The sequence below is a fragment of the Mixophyes fleayi genome, chromosome 3, assembly GCF_038048845.1.
Source record: "Mixophyes fleayi isolate aMixFle1 chromosome 3, aMixFle1.hap1, whole genome shotgun sequence".
In the NCBI taxonomy this organism is placed as follows: Eukaryota; Metazoa; Chordata; class Amphibia; order Anura; family Limnodynastidae; genus Mixophyes; species Mixophyes fleayi.
Window position 1 is genome coordinate 164,245,018 of NC_134404.1, and position 26,118 is coordinate 164,271,135.

Below are 26,118 nucleotides of genomic sequence, written 5' to 3' on the forward strand. Positions count from 1 at the left end.
TCAATCTCCGCACCATCAGAGAGAGAGAGTCTTTGTATCCGGGTGCAAACTTGTTTTTAAACACATTGTCATTTTAAATCTTCACTGCCAAGTTGCAGAATGCGCAGATTGATACATTTACCCTCAGGCCTTTGATGCAGAATTTCTGGATGTAGATGTAGAGGCCACAGTTGTTCTATAAGCATCTCCCATGCCACTGCAAACCATGGCCAGCAAGGCAGAATGGAAGAACCACTATTACCTCTACTGCCTTTCTCTTGAGCTTCTTCAATGAGAGGAAAAGTAGGAAACACATGCCCCAGTTTGAAGTCTTAAGATCTCATTTGAGCATTTATTCCCTCTGCTCTAGAGTCTCGGTGATGGGAGAAGAATTGTTCTTGGTATTTTGACTTGTCACCACCAGATCTATTTAAGTGGCCCTAAATCTCCTTGATGCCAACTAAGATAATCTACTCAGCCCTGCAAATAGCAACTGGACAGCAACTGTCAGAGATTTCAGATTGCTTTCTGTCCATGATATGACTGTTGACACCTCTGACATCATGGTTTTGCTCTTGGTGCCTCCTTGTTATTTTAAGAATGCTACTACCTTCTGGTTTTAGGAATAGATCTTGAGATGTTTGTGTTGCAACTTAGAGAGAGAATGTTGCACACGATATCACCTTTTGCAGGCATGCACCTTGTACTACTTCTGTGAGCACGCCAAGCATTGAAGCTTGAAGTACGGCTGCAGTCCTCCTATCGCTACCTCAATCTCAGGCTGACAATACAGAGGCATCCTAACTCTAAACAATTCCACAATCACACCCACATCCTTTGGTAGCCGGCTGTGGTTATCTTTAACTCTGATATGTATTAAACATCTTCATAAAGCAGGAAGTATTTACAGTCCCATATCTAGTTTTTGCAACCAGCATTATCACACAGGACCAAACAAAACATAATTTAACTCTACGAATTATGAGTGTAGACAAACATATCAATATTGCCTTTATAGATCAACAATCCTTTTTTTTTTTCAGACTAGCGTAATTCTGTTGGCTGCTCTAACCAGTTTCCCTGCAAGTCATATACTGCACTCGCTGCTTGTCCATATTTTGCATCCCTGAAATGTAATAAGTTTGAATAAACATCCTGCAAATTAGATTTGTGGCTGTGTACCTCTGGCTGTTTCTTTGTTGGTAAAACAAATTATCTATAAGCATGATTTGTCTGAGGGAAAATCATCCAACATTTTTATATATTATCAAATGACATGACTTACATAGACCGTACATTTTAGGGGTGGGACAATGCAAGTTACAGGGACGGACTTTATGGGGCATATCTGTGATTTTCATAAAATATTATTTTAATGGACTTGTACAGGCACAGTACAATATACGATAAAAACTATGACCATTCACCTGTCTATCATATTATAATTATGATTGTCAGTCATAAAAATATGCAAATAAATTGTAAGATTTATAAAACTATTAGAAGCCTGCTTTATCTTTTTCATTTACAAAACTGCGCCTTTTAAATCTGATTCTTAGATTACCCTATAATTCAGCTTTCCTTGAATATATTATATGTTACAGCTTCACTACCACATCCCAGAATTACAGCCTTTCTCTTTTGAAAACGGGTGTGGTATTCACAGACGTACGTTTAAATTACTACTGTCACATGGAAAAAAATAGGATGTGAGGCTAACTATGCCTTCATCTTACTAGTGATAGAAGAAAGTATTTTTCTTCATATGATAGTTCAAGTGAAAAAGTACAAGAATAATTGTATTCTCAATTTCTCTTTATTTCAAGTACAACTCTATAGAGATAATGATGTAGAAATCATAGCAGCATTGCAAGATTCAAGTGAGTAAGAGGTACTAATGGATACCTAGGGCTAGATTTACTAAGCTGCGGGTTTGAAAAAGTGGGGATGTTGCCTATAGCAACCAATGAGATTCTAGCTGTCATTTTGTAGAAGGTACTAAATAAATGAAAGCTAGAATCTGATTGGTTGCTATAGGCAACATCCCCACTTTTTCAAACCCGCAGCTTAGTAAATCTAGCCCCTAGTGTTGTGTAACTCTGAACACACAATGCAATCCTTTTGTAAAGAATGACCAATAAATGGCTGGATCTGTAGTGATTCAGCCACATGTAGATACTAAATTGTCACAGATATGGTCATTATTTGAGGAGAAATTTATATGTGGGGAAGAAACATATGGTTCTTAAAAATCTTGGCTATTGGCAGATGACTGCACACTCAGTCTGATGTGGTCATTGCAGAGTTTCAATCCAGATCAAAGTTCCTTTCAATTTAATTAGATTTGTATGTACTCTGCCGAAATGGGGCAATAAGCGTTGTAGACTATTAGCGAGAACCCTCCGAACTTAAAGATATTTATCTTTCAGTCAACTAAAGATAATAAGGGTAAAAACCACATCACAGCTGGGAAGATTGCAAGTTTCTTTCATGCATATTATACTAAATTGTATAATGTATCAAACAGGCGACGTGGTCTGCACGCCATGCTATACAGATATACAGACAAGTTTTTTAGGAACTCTGGACCACGAGCCTAAAAACCACACTAATAGCAGAGATTTTGGCTCAAATTTCAGCTCCTACTCCCCTTTACTACATCCGGAAAGCAGTAGCGCTCCTCTGGCTGTTGGTGAGACCCCCAGTTGCATTGAAATTCGTGGAGGGGAGGCTCTGGCCTGTCCAGCGCAGCCTCAGCATTTTGCCGTCACCACATGAATCCCCCTCACTGACCCTTTTGTGGGCCAATGGTGGAGAACCAACTGCATTAACCATCTCCTGACTACCTTCCGTGAGATCCGGCCGCAACCGACCACCCCTCCGCCCAGTCTGCTCCCCAATCCTGGGACTCACCTTGAGGGTTGGGACGTCAAACCCAGTGTGTGGGACCTGCTGCTGCAAATTCGTTTTGGGCCTGTCCGACGGGATATTGGAGGAGAGTGGCCTATTTCCGGTCTTGAGCCTCGGAGTCTGGTGATTGCGGTATCCACGGTGACACACTTCTAGTGGGGGCGTGGCATAACAGTGCTGAAACAACTCGCCAGTCTGACCAGTCTGACCACCCATAGACAAATCATGACTGCTACCATCCACAGACCGACAACTTGGCGCTGCTTTCGCAGGAGCTGCATGACATCACCATCTCCACTCCTTCTCACAGAGGAGATTCTATAACCCGCTGCCTGCAGTTGGTCTTCATCTGCACACAGTACACCTGGTGATGCTAGTGCTCTGCACTTGAGACCCTCTACAACTTGCTACAAGATTTGTGTTCTGTTTTCCCTACCTCACTCATATCGGGCAGACAAAAACACCTATATTTGCGTCTGAGTCTCTGCCACCACCTGGGGACCTCCAAACAATCATTAGAATTCTCTACCAGGACAATATCCGATACCGCTGGTTCTTCCCGTTCTAGCTCCAAGTCTCCGCTGCCAATTCCTCTCACTTAGTTAAAATGCTGGATCAAGGTCAGAACCTTCTGGCCAAGCCGGGCATCCGCGACTTCAGCTCCTCACTCTACGCCTCCTCAAACCCAATGCCCGGCCCTTCCCCAGCCTGAGTGGTCCCATACCTCTAGACGACATCTCCGTGATGCAGAACCACCATGATATGACTGTACTAGTATATGCTTTTCTCTTTAATTGTTTTTTTTCAGGTGGATCCCCAACGCCTGTTAGAGCTTATTACCTTGCCTGTCAATCGTTGGTTTCATCAGTTATTTCAAAGCATCAAGTATATTGCTTGCCTTAGTTTATTATTCCTTGATAATGTTTTTCAGCTTTGTTATGTTTTAAGTGCTTTATAATTTTCTGCCTCCTCATAGCCATCTATGTTATTTGATGTTCGGTTGTTTTATCTGCACCACATTGTTCTTTGACTCCTTAGCCAAGAGAGCTAATTTCTCTTTTTCCCCTCTCCCCTACCCCCTCTCCTTCCCTCATTCCTTTCCCCTCTCCATTCCCTCCTCCCTTTCCCCCTCTCCCTTCCCCTCATCCCTCCCTCTCCTCCTCTCCTACCCCCCTATCCTCCTACCTGACTAATTCCTGTTTACTCAATATAGCTTGTTACCTTAGCACACTGCTTTACTACTAGGTTACTAGGTACAACTGTTCTCTAAATAGCACTTCATAATGAATTTTTCCCATTTTCCCCACATTCCACCTGCTTGTCCATGCTGCTTACCCAACACGTCTATATGACTCATGGAGGCTCTGCTATGCGGATGCCAGGGATTATACCCACTTCTCTGCCCCCCCATCAACTATACACGCGTATAGATATGTTACATGTCTCGCACTCACTTACCCATCACGTGACACAATCAGGCATAACCACCCTCACCTGAACTGATCATTCATGTGTATTCTTCCTTCTAAATCTCCTTAAATCACCCCACAGTGTAGTAGATGGCATCTAGATGACACACTTTTACTTAACAGATCCACCTGCCTCTACATTAAGACCTCCATTACTAATTACTTTCTGGACAATTCAACTTCTGACGTGGCCCCAGGAATCATCTGGGAGGCCCATAAAATTACTCTACATATCAAATGATTAGTCAGTCGGCAGCCAACAAGAAAAACACGGCGGAGGAGTTGTCCTCCTTGGAACTTAGAATAACCTTGCTTCTCACTCAGCACCAAATCCAGCATGACCTGGCCCTGCTTTCTCAAATAGCCTCACTGAAGGGCCAACTAAACACCCTCCTCTCCCGTAGGTTAGCCATCACCATGCAGAAACTTCAAAAGCGTTATTATGATAAATCAGATAAAGCAGACTCTGTATTGGCTACAAAAAAATAGCCCTGAATCATATTGCTAAAATACGACAGTCTCCCTCAAGTGACATCACTTATGACTCATCAGCGATAGTTAGTGAATTAAGGGAGTTTTATTCTTCTCTCTACAATCTTACTGTACCTCCTCCTCGTGGGGACCTCCCGGCCTCCCACCTTGACTGATTACCTTTCATCCACTCCTCTTCCTAAAATCAACCTAGCACAGCAATCTTCGCAGAACACAGACATTGCCTGAGGTGTTAGCGGCCATTAGGTCCTTAAAGTCTTCAACGGCTGCGGGTCCTGATGGCCTCTCCCCTCAGTACTATAAAAAGTTTGCGGATGCCCTCGGTCCTCATCTGTCACACTTCTGGTATCACAAACGGAACCCAATAGCCAGGTATTTCTGAATTCAACAAGATTTATTTTGGTATATAAATAAATCTCCAGTGTCCAACAAATAAAGTCCAAAGTCACAAGAGGATAAAAGTCTGGTGGAAGTATCAAGTACTTGTAGTCCAAATCACAAAGAAGCAAGGTTCTGTGGAAGCATCTGGGTCAGATACAAACACAATACTCGTGCAAAGGCTTCATAACAGAAAGTGCCTTTTCTAGGCCCAAACAGGAAATGGGAATCCAAGATGGAATCTTTATGAGACAGTCCCGGCCATCTTGGATTAGGGCTTTTGTAAGGGCAAGTTCATAACAGAGATCCAAGATGGAAACTTCATGAGGCAATCACGGCCATCTTGAATGAGGGCAAATCTAAGGGCAAGTACATAACACCATCTAACAAAATTCTTTAATGAAGTGCTTGAGGGGGCTTCCTTTGATTCTCCCACCACTTGGGCTAACATAATTGTTATCCCAAAACCGGGGGAAAGACTACTCTCTTTGTGCCAGCTATAGGCCTATTTCGTTACTTAACGTTGATTTGAAACTATTTGCAAAGATTCTGGCCTCCAGGTTGAACCCACTCCTTCCTGCCTTCAGCCATCCTGACAAGGTGGGTTTCATCCCACGATAATAATACTAGAAGGATTATTGATTTGATTCATAGGATTCACAACGATAAGCTTCCTTCCCTTCTCATGGCGCTCAACACTGACAAGGCATTCGACCACATCTCCTGGTCATTCATGGAGGAGGTGCTCGGAGCCACGGGGTTCACGGGCAGATCTTTGAAAAGTATCCTGGCCCTCTGCCGTTCCCCCTTGGCCACTATTTCTGCTAATGTTCTGACCTCAACGTTCTTCCCTATTTTGAATAGCACACACCAAGGTTGCCCCCTCTCCCCACTTACATTCGCTGTCATCATCAAGCCTCTGGCTGCTAGGATCCGAGACAACCGGGAGATAGTGGGTATACCTGTGGGCCCCTCTACTCATAAGATCGCGCTCTATGCTAACATTGTCTTGTTGTCTATTACCGTATTTCCCCATGTATAAGATGCACCTTTTTCCCAAAAAAATTCGGTCTAAAAACTGGGTGCGTCTTATACAGGGGTAGTAGCGCTTACCCTGTCAGATGCTTCCTCTGTCCGGTAAAGTTTTCTTTCTTCTGTCCGTTCTGATCCTGATGCTAGAAAGTCACTTACCGTCCTCTTCGCGATGACCGGTTGTGGTGCGTGAACCGCAGTTGGAACGCACACTTCCGGTTTCTGCAGTTGGCGTTTTGTCCAATCAGGACTTTGTCAAATCAGGCTGTCACGATGAAGTACTCTGGAGATGGTAATAGAGATACTGGAGCAATGATAGTTCAACACAGGCCACGAGCTGAGAGCAGACTGAAGTAGCAGAGGTAACTCGGGACAACAGCTGATGAGTCACAGAAGTAGTAGCGGCTCTGAGAGGCAGTGATGAGATAACCGAGACTGTCACGATGAAGTACTCTGGAGATGGTAATAGAGATACTTGAGCAGCGATAGTTCAACACAGGCCACGAGCTGAGAGCAGACTGAAGTACACGCAATCCACAAGGAGAACAGTAACCAGAACCACAGGCTGCAGGAAGTGAGCTTGAAGAACAGGCATCAGAGGTGAATCCAGGAGGTTTAAATAGTGCTCCAATAACTCTTAGCCAATGAGAAGGAGGGAGGAGGTCCTGAAGTGAAACAGACCTTGCACCTGCGCAGATCTGACAGTAGATAAATGAATGGTGTGAGCCTGATACCAGAACATGCCAGTTTCAAGATCAGTGAGATGCAGGTAACGAGACAGGTGCCCCTTTGCGGGACCGGAGCGTGACACAAATGATGTGCCCCCTTAGTAGTTATTGTTTGGTGATCACCAAACAATAGCATCCTACACTACAGTAAGTGTTAAGAAGTTCAGAGATGCACAGCCTGGCTTTTCCGGGACTCACTGCAAGAAAATGAGGAATTAACTATATATATTTGCTCTTGATTCTTATAGTATTTGTTCTATTTCCTTTTATTTTTATAATTTCACAATAAATAGAAATGGTCTTATATATGTTGTGCAATAAGTGTTTTACTCATATGCTGTTTTGTGATTGGGGATTTGGGTTTGCGCTGTTTGTCCCAATAACTTTCTATATTATTGATAGGAGATAGGAACCTATCATCTACAGTTGCATTCCTAATGATATCCTTATATATATTGGATGTGTACGTGGCTAAGTGGTTAGCACTTCTGCCTCACAGCACTGGGGTTCAATTCTCAACCATGGCCTTATCTGTGTGGAGTTTGTATGTTCTCCCTGTGTTTGTGGGGGGTTTCCTCCCACACTCCAAAAACATACTGGTAGGTTAACTGGCTGCTATTAAATTGACCCTAGTCTGTCTCTGTCTGTGTGTCTATATTAGGGAATTTAGACTGTAAGCTCCAATGGGGCAGGGACTGATATGAGTGGTGCTATATAAAAAGCTGATGATGATGATAGTAGTAGTGCTGGGGCTATATCTTTATTTAAAACAACACTTGGTTGCTGGAAAATCTTCCCATCTTTGTCTCTGTTTTGATGTTTCAGAAGGAGCCCATAATCCTCTCCTTCTCCCAATTAATTTTACTACCTCTATGCCCAAATTCCTCTTCCACATTAGATATGCCCATAGCTCATTCTTACCTTTCCCTACTGCCGAACCCCCCTCCCACCTTCACCTTCTCTAAAGCGTGTCACCCATCTCCCTCGTTCTTACACTCTACCTCCTGCCCTGAACCCCACAGAATGTCTACTCACTTCTACTAGCTACAGGTCTGTCATTACTAGGAGCTTCTAAGCTGTTAGGTGTTTTCTTCATTAATTGTGCGTATATTAAAGGATTTTGTGGGTGAGAAAGAATATTATATCTGCTGTATTATATCAATCCTAAAAGCGAATGTGTTAATGTATACCAAGGGCAAACCTGGAACATATGCTACAGGTGCAGAGCTAAATGCATTTATTGATGCATGCACATCATCATATGGGGTAAATACACTATTTTTACTGGCAGCTTTTTGAATGTAAATTATGTCCAACATGTGCCTAACTGTACAAGTCAGCATTAGGCCATAAATGTGCATACCTCCAAACATTTAGAATCCCAAAACAAGACAACATAAGCCTCATCCACAAATTAAACTAAACCTCGCCCACAAATGTACATAGTTTTAAAACTCCACTCAATTCTCTGTTAAGTTCCGTGTCTTTAGTGGGACGTGAATTGGTGCATTCCATCATTATCAACCTTGGAAGCTTGGAATGACTTTCTGGGTCACCCAGGGTCCACTGTATGTGGGACAGACATGAAGAAGTATAGAAGAAACATGATGAAATATTTAGGGGCTCACACAAGAGGTATAGGGCAGAAAGGGGAAGCACACATTAGCTATATGAAGCTGGTATTGGAAAACACACAGGGGACATACGAACAGGAAAGCATTTAAGGAACAGACAGGAGGAAGTGGGGAAACGAGAAGAGAGACAAATTAAGAGGCCTGTTTAAAATGTAATTTCAACAATATGTGTATTAAAATGTTTTGTAAAATTATAATGTGATATTTGTACAGAAAAAATGTGTTTTTTGAACTGCAGGGGGAAAAGGCTTTTATATTTCTGTAGTGTGTGATATAATACAGGCCTGATTATACTTGTGTGTAGAAAGTAACATATTGTTTTAAAACCACAATGCCAGTAACAGAAAATAACAATTTGAATAGGTGTGTATTGGCTATAATCAGGCACAGACATGTGCATAGCGGGCCCCAATTTGGTAAGGGCTCAGTGATGACGCTCTAGCCTCCCAGGTCTTCGTTATGCTCTCAAAAGAGCAGAATGGGGTCTCATCTGGACATGTCGCTCAGGGCCGGTGTTAGCATGTATGGCGCCCCCCTGCAAAAATTATTTTGCGACCTCCTCTGTTATAAATTATTTGTTCATTCAATAATTTCTTTTAATACAAATCATACAATAAACTTTACTAAATAGAGTAAAAAATTAAATAAATGCATTAAGCAGCAAACATAAATTGATATATGAATAATATAAATGAAGAAAATGTATTCTTTGTAATAAAATTTTACATTTTTGCAAATTAGTTTGATGAGCTCCTTCATCACATTGTGCCCCCTCTTTCATCACACTTTTGTCCCTTCATCACACTGTAGCCCCTGTTTCATTACACTGTGCCCCCTTCATCACACTGTGACCTATTTCACATCCCTTCATCATCACACGTTTCACCCTCCCTCTATTATCCCAGTTTCCCACCCCCCTTTTATTATCACACTTTCACCCCTTCATTATCACACTGTTCCCCCCTTCATTATCACACTGTTTTCCCCCTTCATTATCACACTGTTTTCCCCCTTCATTATCACACTGTCCCCCCCTTCATTATCACACTGTTTCCCCCTTCATTCTTACACTATCGCCCACCTTTGTTCTTGCACAGTCCTTTCTGTTTTTACTTACCTTTCCTTTCTATGATCTTCTCCTCTTCTTCTCTTTGGCTCTGCTCTATGCGTGGCTCCTCAGTGACAGCGTCGGGACGTGATGACGTCAAGCCCAACATTGTCAGTGAGCAGGGACCCCTGAGCAGAGAAGAGAGCACCAATGCCGCCAGTTACTTTTTTTTAAAAAAAACTGGGCCGGTGGAGAGCGAGAAAGGCAGGCAGGGGAAGCGCCTCTCTGGCGCATAGCACCCCCCCCCCCCCCACCTTGCTTACCCCGCTTACCGCGTTCCACCGGCCCTGATGCCGCTTGTTCATTAGAGGCTCAACAGGGCCTAGAGTAACTTCCTTTATTCACAATTGAGTTATATACATGACAGCTTGATCATGGTAAAAATGATGCAAGATTTGACACAAAACAAAACAAAAAAAACTTTTGAGGTTTTAAGAAACCAACTAAACACATGCTGCAGCAACAGTACACATGAAGTGACATATATAGGTGGTGTATTTTCAGATTTACATTGAAGTAGAACCAGAGGAAACCACTAATTACATTGCTGGTAATGTCACAGTGTTTGAGATTGAAATACAACTCTTTTATTGCAAGCCAGTGTACCACAGGTTTATTCTCTGTCGTTGATCTTATTTTAATTTTATGAATTTAAATCACAAAAAGAACAATAATTCACAAAATTACAGCTTTTAAAGCATAAAATATATAGTTCAGAAGTATCTATCTAAAGATGGTTTATTTAGTCACTTGTCAAATAACAAAATCCACTGAAAAAATGTTTGAATGTCAGTAATGTCTTCCTTCTCAAAACATTATAATTGCCCCATTGTTGTGAACACCAGCTTAAAAACTGAGGGATGTAATATGTCATATCATAGAATAATAAATGTGACCATTTACCTTCACAATCAGCCCTTTAGAATCCACCATCCATATCTTCTTAATTGCATCATCCCTGGGTGTTCCTTCCTTCTCCATAGCCATAATTATTAGGTCTGCAATTCCCATGGCAGCCTTAATATGAGAAGCATGATCATGAATCATTTACAGAATATATTATTTATTTTGTATTTTTATTGGTATTTCAAAAAACAAACAAATAATAACAATTGTAAGTAAAAGACAATCAGGATTAAAAAAGCATTCGGAAATAAATCGCAAAGTAGACCATATGTGCTGATCTCCTTAAAGAGTATAAAACAAATAAGTAACATCAGGATTAATCATACAGATAAAAACTAGGTTAGTTATCCAAAATCCAAAAAAGACAGGACAATATAATATTTATATATTACAAAATATTTAACATGGGCACCCTCGGGCTCAAGAATCCAGGACCTGCCGTTCTGAAGAAGCCAGCGCATAGAGAGACACAAACGACCTATAATATATGCTCTCGTATTTCTTTAAGGCCTGTCTGCTGGTATACACAAACCTCTTGCGCCCTATAGTAGTTTTGATCAATGCTAGCAAATTTTTAATCGTAGGGTTTGTCGGGGGCAACCCGAGTCTGCTATACTAACTTTAGCTACCATGAACAACTGAGAGATGTAGAGTTACGTCAGCTTATTAACTTTGCCCTTCAAGCAAAGCCGAACAGGTGGTCGATGACCGAGGAGGAATATCAATTCCAGTTTTTCAAATACAGTGAGTGACCTTGCGCCAGTAAGTTTGTATGTGGGGGCATTCCCAAAGAAGGTGCCAAAAGTTACCATTTTCTGAATCACATTTTGGGCAGTTGGGAGTAGCACCTGGGCAGAATTTTTCCAAACGAGTAGAGGTTAGGTAAGCCCTGTGCAAACTAAAAACTTGTATTTGTTGAAACCTTAAGGATGCTGTATAGCTTCTAGAGCTATCGAGAACAGCTCCCCAGTCCTTGTCGGTGAGAGGGTCAAAATCTATTTGCCATTGGTTTCTCGAGGTGTCAAGGTCACCCACTGTGGAATTGCATAGAGGTATGAGTACATACATGAGATCAAACAAAGAATCTGAAGTTGCTTCATCAGTGGGGCTGTCAGTAATTCCCCCTTGAATTGCATGACTATGGCATGGCACAATTGGAAATAGGAGAAAAACATTTTTCAGGGTATGGAGAATTCTCTAGACAATAGTTCAAATGATTTGAAGACATCTGCATCATACAATTGGCCATTGACCTTTACACCATAGCAGGACCAGTGAGGGACCCCTCCACCATGTCCAATTCTTTTAGCTTATTCATTCCACAGATAGGAGTGCATAGGTCAATGCCTACCATTTAATTGCAGATTGTCCAGACCTTAATTGCTTGCATCAAAAGGAGAAAAGCCCTAGTATTAAGCCATCCCGACAGCAATGATTGTAAAGGCATATGGTCGACATTGATTCCCACACTAATTTCCAACGCAAGCCGTGATAATCAGGGTCAGAGACCCAGTATTTGAGGTCGGCCAACTGGGAGGCATAATAATATAATTTCAGATTGGGAAGTGCAAGACCTCCAGAGGGTCTAGACCTACACAGCAAGCCAAGCTTGATCATAGCCCTCCTCCACCCCAAACCAGAGAGACCAGGCACTGGTCAATGCTACGGAAAATAGGAGGTGGGATGAATATAGGTGACTGTTGGAGTGTATATAAAAATTTCAGTTGTATTATCATTTTAATTAAATTTATCCTGCCAGAGACAGAAAGCGGGAGCTTTCTCCAAATATGAACTTTAGATTTAAGATATTCTATTTGAGGTTGCAAGTTTAGTTCTACATATTCCAAAGGGATATTAGTGACCCATATTAATTAACGTGCATTTTTAAATTGTGACCTATAAAATTGGTGTTTATAAGTGTTAAAGGACCACTAAGAAAAGATGGATATCAGAATGAGGTAAGGGTAAAATTCACACATTTATATGCAATGCTCTCAGCAAATTATGACAATGTGAGATATTTGCATTAAGGCCGTTATATTGGAGCAAGATTTTTTTACAAGTACATTTATTTATATATATATATATATATATATATATATATATATATATATATATATATATATATATATATAAATATAAATATATATTTATTTATTTTATATAAAAAATAGTTTAATACTTATTGGTTCTAAAAAACACTTGATTTTTTATTATTTATGTGTATTTCTATTACAAATTGGTTATAGCCACAATTATATGGCATAAAAATAAGTCTCTGGATGGGTGGGGATAGAGCATTTCCATACTGTCATATTTTATGTCAGCACATTTCTTAATGAATCATATCCATCTTATCTTATCCAGCAATTTTCCGGTTAATGCATACCCAAAAATGTCTTCATGTGTGAAATCTCTTCAACACTTAGAAAAGCACCAAATAGTCTCTCTGCAGGGCAAATGCAGCTTTGGACCAGCAGTGCACCTCAAACTTTGCAAGTGCGCCTAAATTTCTGCCAGGTCACACAGATTTGGCAGAGGGCAGGAAGTGGGCAGAGCAAAGCTGTTGGTTCATAGCAAAGTATGGAGTAGGTGTCAAGAGGCACCTAGAAGAAAAATAACAATTATTTTCTTGGTGACGATGGACAGGTAAACCTCTGGCAGATTCAACGCCTTCTGGCCATGGACCAATTAGAGGCCAATGGGGTAAGCCAATCAGAACCCACAGCAGGTATTTCAAACTTGCGTGCCACTCCACCCCTTCGCAACTGCTTATATTTATGTGTTGCTAGGGGTGCATGTGTCCAATGCAGGCATTAGAGAAGAGAAGTGTTCCAGAGAAGACATCATACTCAAGAGATGAAAAGGCAACACTGGGCTCGAAAAGAAACCTTGATGAAGAGGAGCCAGGGATGTGTTGTTGAAACTGCAGCAGGGAGGAGGCAAAATAGCTATCATAGGTTCTCCCTGCTGGCAACATCAGCTGCTGGACTAAGATAAGGCCTTTGGGCATTATCTCTAAAAATCAGGTGCTAGGACCATGGTGCCACCAGCATTTTAAGGCCTTAGGTGTGTAGTCACCAGGATATTCACACATTAGGCCTCTGTCACCAGCATAATAAAGCCCTAGGCCTGTGAGCACCAATGTAATACATGTAATAAAGACAGTCGAGATGTCGTCTCACCTATGTTTAATTTAAGGCAAAAAATTAAGTAAACTGTGACATTTTAGAAAAAAGACAGTAAAATAAATAAATTAAGTGGGTGATAATAAAGTGGTATTTGGACTTTGAAGTGTCATTTTCACTCTTTACATCAGTGATGGGCAACTCTGGAAGGTTAGAGGATGCAACCCTCTAAGAAGTCAATAGGCTACACTGAGAAAGGAGGGACAGCACACTGCACTCCCTCCTCCTCTGTTATGCAGCGTGACCTCCCTGCATCACGTGAGATTACATGACGCGAATGTTGTCTGCCCCTGGTCTACTTTATTCTCTGCTAAGATCAGGAATACCAACTGAGGGGCCGCAGCAGGTGAAGGTTTAGCAGGCCACTGGCGGTACACGGATTGCCTGTTGGCCACCATTGCTTTATATCATGCACATTTTCAAGTGGATCTGCAAACATAAAAAACAAGGCCCATATTTTGTTTCTTCGGAAGCAGATTCAAAGACCAGAATGTTGGCATGAACATTGAAATGTACTTGGCAGACAGATAGGCGCACTCGCATAAATGCTGAAGCAGTGCAGGTCCATATCATTTACTTGCCATAACTGAGCCTTAGTATGTATGGTGTATCCACTTAGCATAGAGTAGCCGATTCACATTTCCATTTGTGCTATCTTATGATATATATGCTTATATGTATAACCTTTTAATATGTTTGATAACATTTACTGGAACATACAAGATCAGAAATAGTTACAAATATTATTTGTACAAAAACTGTTATTGCACAATTGTTTAAAACATAATTCCACCCCAAGAAATAGCTTTTGGCAGAATTAGATACGATACAGTAATATACAAAATAGTACTTACATGTACTCCTGCAATCAATGGATCTGGCAGGTGCCTTGGGGGGACTAGGGAAGTGGAAGATCACAGAAGAGGGATTTTGATAACCCTGTTGTTAGTTTAAAAAAACACCTCTCCAGGATGGAGTGGGGACCTCCAACACTGGACTGTTGCGCTTTGAGGACCCACTGAATGTCATGATTGATGCAGCACAAGTAAGCACATTTTGTATATAGTTATAGCCGCCATACTGGAATATTATTTTCTCTCAACATATAAAACACAGTTTTACTAATTGTGGGAAATGTCATTATTTCAGTTCCAAGTCATCAAATAATGAAATAGTAAAATAGATATTAGTCAGTAACATGGAGACTTAACATACAAATAAATATCCATTATTATAAAGGTCTCTGCTATTAAAATATATTGAAAAGAGATGTGATACACTGTATACGCTGAGAAAAAGCATCCAACATTTACATTGAAAAATAACAAGGTCAGTTAGAAAGTTATCACAAAGTCAGTATACCTCTCCGGCTCCTTGGAATAGTACTGTGTGGTCAGATAATGTATTCTTTGTTACACGTAGAGCTGCAAGAAGTCCAGCTACCGCAACTGCAGCAGTCCCTGCAATATAAGATTGGCATTTATAAGGCAGGAACCCAAGTGCAATATAGATATAACATTTCCTATACAATGCAACAATAAACAGAAAATAAACACACACACACACACACACACACACACACACACATTTATGTGTTGTTTGTTTTGCTCAACAAGTTTAACTTTTGGGGCCATATGTGAACATGCAAATATACAGTTATTTATAGCAATCAGTTAACAATTACCTGAGATTAGTCAATAAAAGCAAATGTCTGATTGATGTTCTACCATACATACCATATATTGGTGGAACATCAATCAGTCAATATGTACATCATATTATGATTGTCAGACGCCGTCCCTGCGCCTCCTCGTTAGGCAGGGACGGACGTCTGTCTCCTGAGCGCCAATCCGCTGCCCACCAATGAGGACGGACCACTTCCTATTTATACTTTGCTCTGACACCATTAGGGTGCCAGAGCAACTAGTTTACCTAGCCTCCAGCGTTCCTGTGCTATTTATAGTATCCTGCCTGTTGACTCTTGTTTCTGACCCGGCTTCCTGACCTCGCCTTTGGATTCTCCTTTTGTCTTATCCTGCTACACTGGTTTTGACCTCGGCCTGCTGACTATTCTCTGCCTCCTGATTCGGTACCTTCTCTGCCTGTTTGGTTCCTGACACTGCCTGTATGACTACGAAGTTTCCTATTACCTCGCAAGTAGCTACCTGGGAGGGCCGCGACCTGCACGTCGTTCGCCGCGAAGTCCAAACTCCCTTGCGGGGGTCCCTGGTGAATACCATCGGGGTGTTAGACTCCGCGCCTCCTTGTGTAGTGGTGCCAATACTTGCAGGTGCTGAAGTCACCTCTGTGACAATGATATCATTGCCATCACTTACAAGCAGCCAGCAGAAGGAAAGTAATAGGCATTCATGCATTTCATATGAAGTTATATCTGCCACTTCTCTGAAAATACCACTTGAGGTACTTAGGTGGTCTCAAAGCCAGCCCAGCCCTGCAGTCATCATTTCCACACCAGGCAAGGAACTTGTCACTGTTGATGACTAGAGAGTTTCTGTCCCTTCGTGACAAAACCAACTTTCACTTTTTGTGATGCGTCAACTTTAATGGGAGTACATTTTTATTCCTACAAATATTGTTTTATTTAGAAAAACATCTTCTTCTGAGTATAGCAAAATATGTTTATATATTTATTCAAGGACGACTAAATACAAGGCCCAAGAACAAAAGTGCCCATTTATTTTTTTATTTATTTTGTTCTCCATTTATATACCATATCTTCACAAATGTTGTGTGGGTTTTCATTAGAGATGGTCACTGACCCCCATGTTTTGGTTTTGGATTCGGTTTTGGATCTGGATTACCTTCGTGTTTTAGTTTTGCAAAACCGCCCTTGCGTGTTTTGGTTTTGGTTTTGTTTGGTTTTGTTTTGCTATTTTCGAAAAAAATACAATTTTTTTGGTCTAAAATAACCTAATTTAGTGCTCCACCAGTTTCTTAGATAAGTGAGGTAATTCTAAAGCTAATAAATTATAAAAAAAACAGTTTAATCCCTGGTAGGCCGTCCTTAATTCGAACACTTGTCTGCAAGTTATACAGACAAACCTGGTTGTCTACCTCCTCCATCTTTGATTATTGGCAATGTAGCCATCGTCTTTGGGTGTATATTACACCCTCCACTTGTAGTTGAATATAAAAAAAGCAGCCTGCACAGACTGTGGAACTAGAAAGTAAAATTAAATGGACCACGGTAGTTTGGTGGCTATCTATCCCCCCCCCTCCCCACCCTCCACTTGTAGTTGAATATAAAAAAAGCAGCCTGCACAGACTGTGGAACTAGAAAGTAAAATTAAATGGACCACGGTAAAAATTATTTGGTAGACACTGCTGACAGATATGACTTTTGACAGCCAGAAATATTTATGCACAATTATGGGGGACACCCCAAAAGCACTGGGGAGTGCTAACAATTATTTGGTAGATACTGCTGACAGATATGACTTTTGACAGCCAGAAATATTTATGCACAATTATGGGGGACACCCCAAAAGCACTGGGGAGTGCTAAAAATTATTTGGTAGATACTGCTGACAGATAGTAATTTTGACAGCCAGAAATATTTATGCATAATTATGGGGGACACCCCAAAAGCCAGTGCCAAAATATTAAAAAAATAAAATAAACCTCTATCCTCCTCTCTTCTCTAGCGATTTTTGTTACAACAATTGGAATAAGAATATTGTATTCTCTGTCCCTGCTCTAATCAGCCTGTGACTACACCCTGCTCTCTCCCTCTGTCAAATGGGGAGGGATTGCTGTGGAGGCGTGTATTTATAGTCTTGAAGTATCGCGAGAACCGAGCCACGAGATCCGACGACGTCACGATGACGTTCGGCCTTGATTTGGATTCGGAGCGGGCGGGAGAGTACCGAGCTACTCAGCTCGGTACTCGGATACCCAAAGTTCGGGTGGGTTCGGTTCTTGGGGAACCGGACCCGCCCATCTCTAGTTTTCATACATCTAGTGTGATTTTACACAATATTACATGAGTGTATGACAGTGTTGGCTAACCTGTGACACTCCAGGTGTTGGGGAAACTACAAGTTTGGCATTGGCAAAGCATGCTGGGACTTGTAGTTTCACAACACCTGGAGTGTCACAGGTTAGCCAACACTGGTGTATGACATCCTATGCCCATATCGTGCAGAATTCGATGGGTGACAGGGAATTTTTCATCTTTATTTTCTTCACATTATATTATTTTATTGATGTATATTTTTTTTTTACATTTTATTGAATTTCTTTAAAAAACACTTTTTTTTTTTTTGCTATGGGAGGCCATAAAGGTGCAGAAAGAATTTCATTCATATTCTCCCTACCATTGAGCAATGTTAGATCACCTCTAGTAGTGAGCTAGCTGGCTTGCACTATTAACAGTGATCAATTGCTAGGTAGGAGACAAAGATTGTACCTCCTGGCCTAATATGGAGGATGTCTCACTGATGCCACTACTGGCGAAGCAGCATGTTAACTATTATCCCTCCGACTCAGTATTGCCAGAGCAGCTGCCTCAACATGATTGTGGGAATTTTAATAAATAGGCCCCTTAATGAATACATTCTATATTTATTCACTCGCTGTGATGGAACATTTTCACAGCTGAAGACCCCTACATAAACATTTGCAGCTGAAGCACTGTGCAAGTAAATACTTATATATAGCTAAAAATGTTAAGAAAATAACAACTAACCACAAGCCAGCAGTACATAAAGTAATAGACCTAGTTATAGTTCTTAGTTGTTTATAATATTAAAGCAAATTATGATTATAATATAATGCTATATGCACTAATTTCATGTTTAAGAATTAGGTGACATACACTAAGAATTTATTTTAATATATAATGTATACAACTGCCTTAGTACTTAATGTAAATGCACTGTCATTGCTGCATTAAAGTGTCATAAGTATATTATATTAGAAGCACTGCTAGAGTTCCTGAAGATTTAACACATGGTGAGCTTACAGTTCATTTCCAGATCCCATAATAGTTGTCTATGGGAAATGTACAAACCATGTGTCACCTTCAGAAACCGAATGTTACCTACACTACTTATTCTAACAAATCTCTTGTATCTTCAACAATTAAGAGCATGAAGGATGGTATTTCTGTAGTTTCATACATATTCAGCTCTCACACCTCAAATATCCTCCCTTTGCCACATTTTCCCCCCATCTGTACTCAGCTTGAAATTCCTGGTACATCCTGCTCTTTCTGTGCGCTTGCTGCAAATTCTTCACACTTGGTATTTTACAAATTTGGGCCTAGTGTGTGATTTTGACAGCCTCACTTGTAAGCCAATATACACAATGCAAACTTTAGCCCAAGTTGCTTTCACTTTGAAAATGTAGCTTTTTATTTTTTTTAAAATAGTGTTTGATGAAAAGGACAGACACCCCTTCACCTGGAATCTCAATGAGCCATAAAAACTATATGTATAGCTCCCAGTGCAACTCACTTTAAAGTACATAGAAAGGTGAACAGTGGAGTCTCAAGGACTGGCACCAAAATGATCACCCACTTGTATCCAAATGTCATAGGAGGGACCAGCATGGGTGGTAAATCCTGTCAAGGGAAGACTAAGGAAATATTGTGTTCTTACTGAAATGGTTGTTCAGACTGCTCACTGACGGACTCGATCTGTCCAATGTCACATAGGCCATAGATTCAGTTGTCTGGCTTTTGTTATAAGCAATGTTTATAGCCAGCCTTATACCTGTTATAAAGCGTTCTGTCTCTACCTTTCAATATCCCCTTTTTGTGATTGGAACTTACAGGATAAAACAAGGGAAACTGTAATATCTTATGCTTTTAACCAATATTTTTTCTTGAAAATCTATATCATAGTTGCCTACTCTCGTTGAATATCCAGGAGAATCACAATTTTTTTGGAGTTCTCCTGGACTCCCGGGAGAGCAAGGAAATCTCCCTCATTATGCCCTCTTCGTTGGTGAAGTAGGTGGGGGCCGGGCTATACATGTCATCCTGGCCCTGCCCACTGTCATGATAGGCTGATATTGATACTGTTTGACAGGGTGCGGGCCTAATGGTGCAATCCCCGTGGCCATACCACCATGACGGAGCCAAAGCTGGCAAGTATGAGCTATATCCTCCTTTATGCTATGTCTTCTTCTGAGTTGAGTTAACAACACTATCCAGCTTATGTAATTAATTAAGTGTAATTAGTGTTATAAGCTCAAGAAAATAAGCATCATGAGAATAGAATAACATAATAGGAACAATTGTACTGTATAGATGGACAATATTGAAAAATAACAATATTTCCATGGACAAATCTTTAAAACCTGGGACAGTGATCAGCTATAGGAGGTCTGACCAACTACTAATACATGTTCTGTATGACCGCCAATTGTGGTCAATAGGGACCCATTATACATACCACCCAACATTAGCAGCAGGACGGAGGGTGGCCACTGAACAATGTGGGCATGACCGTGGCACAATGGGGGCATGAATATGACACAATAGGTCGTGGTCACATCCCAGGGGCATGCATAGCACTTTTAAAGTGCTAGGCTGACCTGTACTCCTCTCCAAACACCATTCCTGGCCCCATTCACTGCTGCTCTACCATGCAGAGCATCAGTGAGCAGAATACCTCCTAACTTTTTCCACCAATTGGGACAAATCTGTCCTGATTGGGATAGCGGAACAGAGGCCTCAAATCGGGTCTGTCCCGTTTAAATTGTGAAAGTTGGGAGGTATGTATTACAGCACATTTATTTGTGACCTGCAGCACGTATAATGTACATATTTAATACCTGGCTCAAATTAAGTTTGCAAAAACCTGCGGCTGTGTTATCATAATTCACAGGATAGACAGTCTGCTTGTATAAACCCTAACCATATCATTGCCACCTAAGTTCAACTTATTTTGAATCATGGTAGAATTCAGTAGATGTCTGTGCGCTGAAGGGAAAGCTTCCTACTTCCTTCAGCCTTCCAGCTCTTTTTGGCAATTTATAACATGGTTTAGTTCCAGCATCTGGCTTTGACTTCATAGAAATCTGGCCGAAATTCCCATATCCTGGTCTAGGTTTCTTATTTTTATCCCCAGCTGGTGTTTTTCCAATTGCTTCACTGCCATATAAACACAAGGCTGAACTAGGCCCACGCTGCTTGCACACATATGTATTATATAAGGTATAAAAATGATTTATCAAAACTGAGAAGACAAAAATAAACAAACAATGTAACTGGTGATAAGATGCATGCATATTACATATATTGTACATGTAAGTGCGTGTTGGTATGTACATAAAGTAAGTCAACGCATATATTAGTGTGGCAGCTAATTTTGGGTGAACCGTCGCCATAGAGCCACAAAGTCAGTAATACAGCACCATTCATTTCATATATCACTGTGCAGCAGAATACTTAGAGCTGGGAAAGTACACCAGGTGGGCTCTTGTGCCAATGAATCCCAACCACAGACCCATATGGGTGAATGAGAGAATGAAGCAATATGCAGCACTTACTGCACAGCATAGTATTTATATAAATACAAATGACTCCACACCTCATTACAGCCACGCCTCCGACCATACCAAGTCGGTATAATCAAATTGAATTTTATATGTCAATGGACAGCTTTCTAGACCATATGCCAAACCCCAGCCCTATCATGTTTTATAGCCAGAGTAACTATTACCGTTAGCGTCTGGGGCAAGTAGGAAATGTGACGCCACCCAAATCCTCCATTGTAACCAAGTTAACGTAAAATATTCATTCCTGGGCGCCTCCTTTGATACTTGCACCATCGTTACGGCCCTGCTGATAACTATTTTGACATTTATATATATATATATATATATGGGACAGTGTACTCTGGCTCTGTGTAGTCTGGAGTTGCTGAAAGTTCTTATGACAGTTTTCAAAGCACTCTAAATATGACAGTTAAGATGACAAACTGTAAAATTTATACTAATGCCTGGTCCCGTTTCCTCTGTACACTGTGACCTGCCCTATCTACTACCCTCTTACTTCCTCCCCCACTTAATTCACTTCAACACAAATCCATTTGTTTGTGTAAAAAAACGTATAATAATATACATGGAATGCAATAATATGACTACCTCATTTCATAGTATATTTGTTACTGTATATGTTGCCTACAGAAATGTTTCCTCGCAATCAAACCAGAGAAATACTTTATTTGTATATCTTATGTGCAGGGATCTTATTCTACAATAACCTACATACATGTCCTACACCATCCTATATGTAATAGTTCTCATCTCTCCCTGACTTTCATACCTGAATTTTTCTTGCAAACATACCCATAAATACATGGCCTTCAGCATATCATACAGCCCCAATAATCATTATATTATGCAACACAGGATAATAACCATTGCCCTAATATATTAAACATTCAAAAATGAAAACTGTTCATATCATGCAATGTATGTTATATTTTTTAGTTTCATTGGATGCACAAAGTTAAGTCAAAGAAGTAGCTTAAAATGTGTTTTCCTCCAGTGCTTCTGGTACTTGTGCGCCAAGAGAAATATCTCCCACTTCCCTGAAAGCCAAATCAGCTCTTTCAAATTGTAACTAATAGACATTGTTGGCTGCTTCCATTAGATTAGATGATATCACTCTCCAAACAAATCTGACCAGATGTGTTACTGACATGCTAATTCACAAAGTATAGCATATCCCCATTTACCCCTTGTTTCTCTAACCCTAACCCTCATTAATCAAAATTGTATATTGTACTCTAAACTGTATTTTTTGATGGTAGTAGTAACATACAATTGTGAACTTGATGATCTGCATAATATATTTAAGATATGATAATATATAAATATATTGATAAACATTTTAAATAAGCCATTCATGGAGAGAAAGAGAGAGCAAAAACATTTGTCCTCTGATGTCATTGCAGTTTTTTCAGTTTGCCTTATATCCCATATATTATGATGCAAGAAACCCTACAAAACTAGTACCATGTTTTCCCAAAGGTTCATACTGAACTTTGTTTTGTCTGCATTTAAAATACAGTGCAGGTGGTAACATTAAGGTTGCCTCCTGGATATTTGCCTGCATCTTAAATACATTGTACCACACAATCCAGTTTATTGTAAAGTTTTGCACTTTAATTAAAATGAGTTTTATTGGTCCCCTGGTTCATAGTCATGATTTCAGAATATTTTATGTGACCTCTCGCTGAACACTTCAGAGTGCTGGGTGCCCTGAGTGAGGACTGACAGTTGTGCTGACAGCCCCTCTAGAAATGTCCATTAATAAGTCGTTGGTGAAGCAGAGAACCTGGCCGCAAAAATAGTGTGAATGATGCGATGGGCAAAAGAGTGTCAAAATTATGCAACAATAGCAATCAGCTGAAGAAAGATTTATTTTAAGAACTACTGGTTTAGAAAAATATCTTTTGCATATACAGTTCATTTAGAGGAAAACTAAAATATGTTTGATATGTTATTTTATACAGTGAAATACATTTCTTCACCTTTAACTGAATGTCAGAACAAGTCTGCAAAAAGGTCGTCCATCTCTTTTTGTCTTGAATTCCCCACTTAGAAATGTCTGAGCTCTTTCACCATACAGTCTAAGCCTTCTAAGGGCATATTTGCCAACTTTTTTGATCTCCCCATAAAGTCACTTCTCGATTCGCCATGCTTGATCCAGTCAGACCATGACCATTTCACAATAGGCCACACCCTCTTTACCATAGGTCACATCTCTTCCAAATGTCAAAACCCAGAACTGTCGAGGGGGAAACAGATTTTTTTGGCATCTATATGTAAGGGATGATACCCACTTATCCAGTTAAAATGCATTTTTTCATATGGTAAATGCATGAAGCCTGATAAATATAATGAGGTTCAATAATAATATACGTCAGTACAGTGTTCATTGCATTGACTGTCTAAAACCTGTAAACGCATGAAAACACATCCAATACATCAAAACTCACAGATTGGTATGGGCCCTGCTCTTTTAGTTTACTTGATGTTGTATTATACCTTTGTTTCATAGTTTCTCTCATAGTGGCATATTCAGTTGTCAGTGTTACCAGCGTTACTTGCACCGTTATTACGGTAATAGTGCGCGTAATTACCGGTATTACGGTACCATTAATGCTGGCTTTCAGCTCATTTAACCAGTTGTAATGTCAACAGTGATGTTACCCATTCTCATGACAATTTTTTTTATACCATCATTGGTGCAACCCATTGTGATGTCAGCACATGTTTACTATCATCATGATGCCATTAGTTATTTCACTAATGGTGATAACAGTGTTGTTACCCATTGTGATGTCATCAATTATGTTTGTCCATCATTTTTATATCATCATTGATGTCAGAAACTATATCATAACAAATATGGCGAATAAAGTTGTGTATATTTGTAATATCTGTAATTTCACCCATTGTGATTTTATCATTAATTTCACCCATCGTTTGATGTCATTAATGTAATCCCCTGTCACTGAGTGTAGGGTGGGGTGCATGGGTTACACAGTGCACGTCCTTCTCAAGCCCTAGATAGCTGATGGACATGGCTGTAAATGACCAGGGGGTCCCTGCACATGCAGGTGTTTCTTTGTAAGTAGTGGTACACAGGTGATGTCACTTTGTGGTACAGTGCAATAAAAGTCACAATAAATTGGGCACCAGATCATATCTATGACAAACTGAACTCTTTATTTACACTCCTCTTCCTCCAGCACGATAATCATAATGGTTGCAGCAATAAAGAAATATATATAGCTCCTTACTCTCTCCAGCACATTTCTTAATGAGCAATATGAATACGGTTACAAGTACATCTCCTTACTCCTCCTGCACATATCTTACACTGTTGGTGTTGTCACAGTACATACCAGGTTCTCCTGGCCACAGTAGTTCCACAACTACTCAAAGTTCAGCCTCTGTTTCCAGTATACATATGCAGGAATCACAGGGTAGCTTACCTCCAGCACATACTTATAGCTCTGACCCTTTTCTGTGTAGCTCACAGCTCTGCAAGCAGGGGCAAAATCCCTTGGGTTATAACACTCTTCACTATTGTTCTCTCTGCCCCTCTCTGGGTTTCCCACAACTGCCCATCTTTGCTACAACCTTTTCTCCAGAGGTAGCTGCTCTGGGGACTCTCTCCCTATTCAGGGCACATAGTCTTTGCCCTGGCACCTTCACCTCGCTTGCGCTCCCTAGGCAATACCTGGGGAGCCTGGGAGGTCCCCAGCTTCTCACATCACCTCTCCTTTCTCCCTGTTCCCTCCTTCTCTTTTTCACCCCCTCCTCCTTCTCACTCTGTCTCTAGCGGACTGGGCTGGGTTGTCCCCATAGCAACCAGTCTGACGCACTGCTCTTTCCACAAACACCAGGGGCGAACGCAGAATTTAGAAGGGGGGGTTTCGCCCCCCCCCAAAAAAAACAATATAGAGCGAGAGAGAGCTGCTGCGCATATGCAGCAGCTCCATTTCGGCGATTCTGAAATGTACAGCAGATGCGGCGATTTTAAGAAGCATCCGGGGCAGTGCTGTATTGTAGTACAATACAGCACTGCCGTGGACGCTTCTTTGACAGCGCCGCGGCTGCTGTACAGTACCGTTGGTTCGCGGAGGGGAGGGGTTTCTGGAGAACCAGACCCCCCCGGCGTGCGCCACTGAACACCTAACTCGCCACTAGGTGGTGTTACATTAATTTAGTATCAGAAGATGATCCATCAGTGATGTCACCCATTGTTATGTTATAAATTACCCCCAGTCATGTCATCTATTGTTAAGTAATCTGTGATGCTACACATAATTATATGATTGGTAATGCCACCTGCCATATTGGCAAATACAATGGAAGTAGTGACTGATTATAAACTGACCTTTATTAACAACTGAAGGAGCTTAAAACTACCACATTAAATATTTGAACATTAATTATTAAGCTATATAAGTAATATCCATTTTAAAAAGATGATAAACATGATATACTTCTTCTATTTCTCACATGGTTCTTGCCCCAAGGGATCACACCATATCTTGAGGTTTGATTGCGGCCAAAAAATAGGAATGCCTCAAAAAAGTACATTCTCCACCCCTTGAGGTTAGTTATTCTGACTCAGTGTTTTTAATATTATGGTTAGAAGTAGGAGCAGTAATATGTGGAATGTTTTGATTCCCCCATATCCAGATAATTTGTGCTCTCCTCACATTCTATGCCATGTTGCCATGATAACCCATGTACATATAAGAATAACTAGGTAAAACTGTGCATAAATAGGTGTAGAAT

General features: G+C 40.6%; 1 protein-coding gene across 1 annotated transcript in view; it reads right to left on the reverse strand.

Annotated features, from left to right (window-relative positions):
* The window catches only part of ME1 (malic enzyme 1), a 318,849-nt gene that overhangs the window by 20,236 nt on the left and 272,495 nt on the right, over window positions 1-26,118 (reverse strand). Inside the window, exons 8-9 of the mRNA XM_075202703.1 lie at window positions 15,187-15,284; window positions 10,634-10,747 (exon numbers count right to left, since the gene is read on the reverse strand). Coding sequence (XP_075058804.1) covers window positions 10,634-10,747; window positions 15,187-15,284 — 212 coding nt within the window. The remainder of the gene's footprint in view (window positions 1-10,633; window positions 10,748-15,186; window positions 15,285-26,118) is intronic.